Genomic DNA, 6,335 nt, shown 5'->3' on the forward strand with positions numbered 1-6,335 from the left:
TTAATTTTCCTCAGCTTCAGCTTGAACTTGCATATGACTAGTTGGTGGTCTGTTCCACAATCAGCTCCTGGCCTAGTTTTCACAGCTGATATTGAGCTTCTCCAGCGTTTTTTTTCCCACCGATGTAATCGATCTGGTTCCTATGCAACCACACGATCCTATCAATTGATGAAGAAAAGGACTTTGACTAAATCCATCACCCTTTCCTGATTAAAACACTCAACAAAATAGGATTAGAGGGGAATTTTTTCAATGTAGTAAAAAGTATATACATAAATCTGATTGCCAACATTATTTTCAATGCAGAGAGAGTAAAGGCATTCCCTTTGAGAATAGGAACTAGGCAAGGATGCTCACTATCACCTCTCCTATTCAATATTTTATAGGAAGTCTTAGCGATAACAGTAAGTAAAGGAAATAAGAGGTATCCAAATTGGCAAAGAGGAGGTAAAATTATCTCTGTATGCAGATGATCAAGAAAACAACTGGACATAGTTGACCAATTCAGCAAAGTGGCAGGAAACAAGATAAACATACAAAAATCAGTTGGATTTCTCTACAGTGACAAAGAGAAAACAGAACTGGAGTTTAGAAAAACAATACCCTTCACAATTGCTAATCACAAGATTAAATACTTGGGAGTATATGTAATCAGAAGCACAAAAGATCTATTCAAAGAAAATTAAAAACATTACTACAAGAAACAAAAAGACACCTGGAGAAGTGGAAGAATATCCCTTGCTCATGGATAGGAAAATTCAATATTGTGAAAATGACAATACTACTGAAGGCAATTTACATATTCAATGCAATCCCAATACAAATACCAACTCCATTTTTCAATGAGATTGAAAAGGCAATCTCCAATTTCATTTGGAATGGAAAGAGGCCCCTGAATAAGCAAAGCACTCCTTAAAAAGAGAAACAAGGTAGGAAGCATCTCACTCCCTGATTTCAAATCCTACTATACCACCATGGTGGTCAAGACAGCATGGTTTTAATACAATGACACACACATAGATCAATGGAATAAAACTGAGAATCCAGAAATCAGCCCGTCTATCTATGGTCAACTGCTTTTTGACAAGGAGATGAAATCAGTCAAGTGGGGAAATGACAGCCTTTTTAACAAATGACGCTGGCAAAATTGGAAAACTATCTGCAGAAAACTCAAGCAAGATCCACACCTCACTCCATACACAAAAACCAATTCAAAGTAGATCATGGACCTAGGACTAAAACCAAGGACTATGAACTTCATTAAAGAAAAGCTTGGAAGAACCCTAGAAGTCCTAATTCACAACATAAACAGTCTTCCAAGTATCCTGGAAAATCTACAACCAAGAGAGGATAAAATAGATGAATGGGACCTTCTAAGAATCAAATCCTTATGCACATCTAAAAACTTCTCCAACAGGGTAAAAAGGGTAGCTACAGATTGGGGAAAAAATACTTGGTAATGGCATGTCAGACAAGGGATTTATATCTAGAATTTATAAAATACTTGAGCACCACAACAAGATAAAGGCACATAATCCAATTGAAAAATGGGGACAGGATAAGAACAGACACGTCACCAAAGAAGACATTTAGATGGCAAACAAACATATAAAGAAATGTTCAAAATCCCCAGCTCTAAAAGAGATGCAAATCAAAACAACTAGGAGATATTTCACCCCAGTAAGAATAGCAAAATTTAACAGAACAGCAAACATCAAATGCTGGCGAGGTTGCAGAGAAACTAGAACCTTTATTCACTGTTGGTGGGAGTGTAAAATGGTGCAACCACTATGTAAGGCTGTATTGCGTTTTCTCAAAAAGTTGCAAACAGAAATACCATTTGACCGAGCAATTCCACTACTGGGAATTTACCCTAAAGAAACCATAACCGCCACCCAAGCAGATATATGCACATCCATCTTTATTGTGGCTTTGTTCGCAATAACAAAGAGCTGGAAACAACCCAATTGTCTATCAACAAATGAAATGGACAGAGAAGCTCTGATATATTCACACAATGTAATACTATGCAGCATTGAAGAACAAGGAACTCATGAAATATTATGCAAAGTGGATGACCCTAGAGGACACTATGCTGAGTGAAATATCTCAGTCACAAAAAAGACCAATATTGCATAGGGCCATTACTGTAAAACAGGACTGACATCAGGGTTGAGGGAAGACAGAGAAGGAGGGGAGGAATGATGTATATGGCATTGAAAAAGATGAGGGATAGAACTGTTTAAAAGGGATATATAATTGGGTATTACTGTCATGACAGCAGTCCAGAATGAAGACTGCACAGTGGAGTGGACTTGGGGGGAGGGATTGCATAACAATTAAAGAGTTTTACTTTTCAAGGAGAAGAGTGAATTTGGGGGGGGCAGGAGGTGGGTAGGGAAAACAGTGCAACAATAAATGACTGGAAGCCCTAAGTCTCTGTAAACTTTCATTAAAATTCTAAATATTCTATTTTAAATATTCTAGTTTATACATTTTTTCCTCCCCCCAGAAGCAAATAATACCAGTGCAATCTAATGCACCAAGAGAACTTAATGAAAAATTCTAATATTCTAGTAAAATTAATAATTTAAAAAATGCAAAAAAAAAAAGAAAAGAAAAAAGAGAGAGAGGCCAGCCTTGGAGAAGGATATCATGCTTGGAAAGGTGAAAGGTCAGCACAGGCAAGATTCTCAACAAGATGGATTGGCACAGTGACTGTAACAATTGGCTCAAGAATATCAGAGATACTGAGGATGGCACAGGATAGGACCAGGTTCAGATGTATTGTTCATTGGGTTGTTACAAGTTGCAACTGAATGCACATAACAACTACTACCTTTTCCATAAATTTTATATTTCTTTCCTTCTCCCCAAAGTATCATCATGGTTTTATGGTCTTTCACAAACTCAGTTTTTTTCAACTAAATACATTCTTTTTAATGGTCAGATTCTAAGTTAGCCATAGAAAGACACTTTAACCTTTTTATTTCCCCTGTTGCCACAGCCCTCAATATTTTTGAATGGAGCCCTGAAGTTAACACATAGTGTGTTAGCAGATCTCAACATTTAATTCTTGAACAACCAACCATTCAAGATCAAACCAGTAGCATTTATTCAGGGATAAAATTCAGAATGCAGATAGAGGTAGGCTAAAAGGATTAATACAAGTAAGAATCACAGGGAGGAGATAGGATAAGTGCAGTTACAATGTGGTTATTGTAATTAATGTCATAAAAGTGTGTATGAATGGTTAAATGGAAAACCTATTTCCTCTGTCAACTTTCACTCAAACTGCTATTTTTTTAAAGAAAGAAAAGTAACAAGTATTGTTAGCATCAAGTCTATAACTAATCAAATTTACAAGTAAAAATTTTAAGAACAACAAAAAATTATCCTTACCTCATACCACTGTCTAGCTGGCTGGTTTTATTTGTGTTGGCATCCCATAGATAAATGAAACTAGATTTCTCAGCAATCACTGCGAGGATATCTCCATCTTTATCCCAATCCATAGCAACACAATTTCTTTTTAAAAGAGAAAGCAAAACATCAGTACACACTTTTTTAAAAATTGAGAAAAAAGGACCTAAAATACCAATATATTTTTGGGTGTTGTCACTAGCTAGACCAGTAAATAAAATTTTAGTAAGTCACAACCTTTTTAATGTAAGAAATATGACTCATTATTCATCCTCTGGATGTTACCTGGTATTATTTTTGTTATTGTTGATGATATGGAAAGCATTATATATGAAATATCATTTTAATATAATATGTTAAATACAACTAAGCCATGACAAATTAGCAGGTTCTTTTTAATCCAATAAAGAATTGGCCCTTTGGCAAAACAAAATGATCAAGCAATAGGTAACATCTATAATCAAGTGATGAAATGTTATTTTCTATATACAGAAATAATAGAGAAAATATTGGGAAGAACTGAAGCTATACCTAGATAAACTGAGTATAAGGCTGGGTAAATATAGGATTGCAAAAGTTTCAAGACTACATTCTAAAATGGTAAATTGTTGTGTACGATGGAGTTGTAACCAACTCATAGCTGATCCTCCAGCACGTTTTCAGCATCAGTAAATTGCCCAGGAAGAGATCTTTCTCCCATGGAGCAGCTGGTAGATTTGAACTGTGTACCACTGAGTTGGTAGTGCAATCCCTTACTACTCAGCCACCAGAGCTCCCTGAAAAAATGCTATTCTCCTTCCATATCTTCTTGTTGTTGTGTATGCCACAGAGTTGGAACTGACCCATAGCTGACCCTCCGGCAGGTTTTCAGGGACAGTTAATTAATTGCACAGGAGGAGATTGCCTATCCTTCTGCAGAGCAGCTGGTGCCTTCGAACAGCGTACCTCTGGGATTGGAGCGCAGCTCCTTGCCATTAGGCCACCAAAGCTCCCTGTGGAAGTGGTAAAGTTTAATAGGAGAGATAAAAACTCTCATACACTGTTGGAATTATAAAATGGTCCAGCCACTCTGGAAGGCAGTTTGACATGTCCTCAAAAAGTTGAATATAGAAATTCAGAAATTCCATATGGCCTAGGAATATACCTTGAGGAAAATCTTGGAGTTACTGTATCAGGAATATACCTGCTATATCTATCTATCTATCTATCTATCTATCTATCTATCTATCTATCTATCTATCTATCTATCTCATATACTCTTTTGCTATTTAAAACTGTTCGGAAGTATTATTATATTAAAAGTTCCCTAAGAATTGACCTTTTCTTCTTTGATATTACTTTCCATTTCCAAACTCTTTATTCTTGGGTATTTGCTAAATTGTATTTTATTTACCTTTAAGAAAGCTGGGAATTGCTTCTATTATTCTGCTCTTCAAATTACTAAAATCTGTTTTAGGATCTTAATTTTCAATAATACTCTCAGAGATTTGGAATATGGATGAGGGATGCTTTTTCACTGCTGATGGAATGACTGTCCAATTAGACTGAATATATATAACCTCATTTTATTTATCTGCAGATTATCAGTCAAATTCAACTATAATAAATACAGAAAAAGAATTCATATGTAAGGAAATTAAGCTATTATGTAGCCTAGTGTGCAGCATGAACATATCTATACTAGGCATCAGTGAGATGAGATGACATGAGATGAGATGAGATGAGATGGACTCATTGGCCATTCTGAATCAGAGAACCATGTGAAACACTATGCTGGGAATGAAAAATAGAAGAATGGTGTTGCATTCATAGAATTCCTATGTAAGGAAATCAAGCTATTTTGTAACCATATTTGCACCCAAATCTATGTCAGAGATCATGCAATAAAGCTTATATAATTTAATAAAAAAAGTTTTAAGGAGTGCTTCTTTTATTTAAGACACAATTTCAACTACTGTGACTACAGCTTCCCACAATACAGAGAGCAGAGACATCAATTAAAAGAAAAATGCCAAAAGAGTGGTATCAGATGTGTGGGTCATAAAAGGCAGCAGAGACTGAGAAAAAACAATTCACCACTAAGATGCTGGCCATAAACTACAGATAGCAGACAGAATTTTAAAAAGCCCAGCAGCATAAGACCATGAAGCGAGGTGCTTTACACACCTAATCACCAAGAGGAGCAGTTGAATAACACATACTTGAGATGAGTATACTCAATCATTAAAAGAAACTAAATAAAAAATTTTTTAAAAAGCAACTAAATTATTTAATCTAGAATTATTCATTTTGTTAAGTGCTGCAGAGTCATAAACAACACATAGTGACCCTATGAAAGTCGTGTGTGTGTGTGTGTGTGTGTGTGTGTGTGTGTGTGTGCACGCGTACCGTCAAATCGGATCTGACTGGTACAGGAGGAGATTGTCCCTCCTTTTCCCCGCAGAGCATCTGGTGGATTTGAACCGTGCGTCTCTGGGATTGCAGTGCAGCTTCTTGCCACTAGGCCACCAGAGCTCCCCTTGAATGAAAGTCTTGAAAGCAAAACTTTCATTTTTTTTTCCTCCAAGTTCATGAGTTTCTGGAGGCAATGGTTTTTTTGTTTGTTTGTTTTTCGGTGTTCTTCTTCTTTTTTTTTTAAAGTGGATGCTACTCCTGATTCCAAGCTAGTTTTTGTTTGTTGGTGTTTTTTTTTTCCTCAGGGGTATAAAATAATCATTAAGATGTATCTGAAAAATTATAACTACTTTGCAACAACTTACTAGAAAAACAATAGAAGCTTATGGATCTATCTGCATATATATATACATATATATATATAGACAGAAGGAGAGTGGATGCTTTTGAGCTGTGGTGCTGGAGAAGGGTACTGAATGTACCATGGACTGCCAGGAAAACAAACAGATTCATCTTGG

General features: G+C 36.0%; 1 protein-coding gene across 1 annotated transcript in view; it reads right to left on the reverse strand.

Moving 5' to 3' along the window:
- WDR19 (WD repeat domain 19) overlaps nucleotides 1-6,335 on the reverse strand; it is a 137,715-nt gene that overhangs the window by 119,557 nt on the left and 11,823 nt on the right. Inside the window, exon 3 of the mRNA XM_006895406.1 lies at nucleotides 3,403-3,528. Within this exon, the coding sequence (XP_006895468.1) occupies nucleotides 3,403-3,515 (113 nt within the window). The 5' untranslated portion in view covers nucleotides 3,516-3,528. The remainder of the gene's footprint in view (nucleotides 1-3,402; nucleotides 3,529-6,335) is intronic.

Source organism: Elephantulus edwardii, unplaced genomic scaffold (assembly GCF_000299155.1).
Source record: "Elephantulus edwardii isolate Elephantulus edwardi_28Jun2011 unplaced genomic scaffold, EleEdw1.0 scaffold00167, whole genome shotgun sequence".
Taxonomy (NCBI): domain Eukaryota; kingdom Metazoa; phylum Chordata; class Mammalia; order Macroscelidea; family Macroscelididae; genus Elephantulus; species Elephantulus edwardii.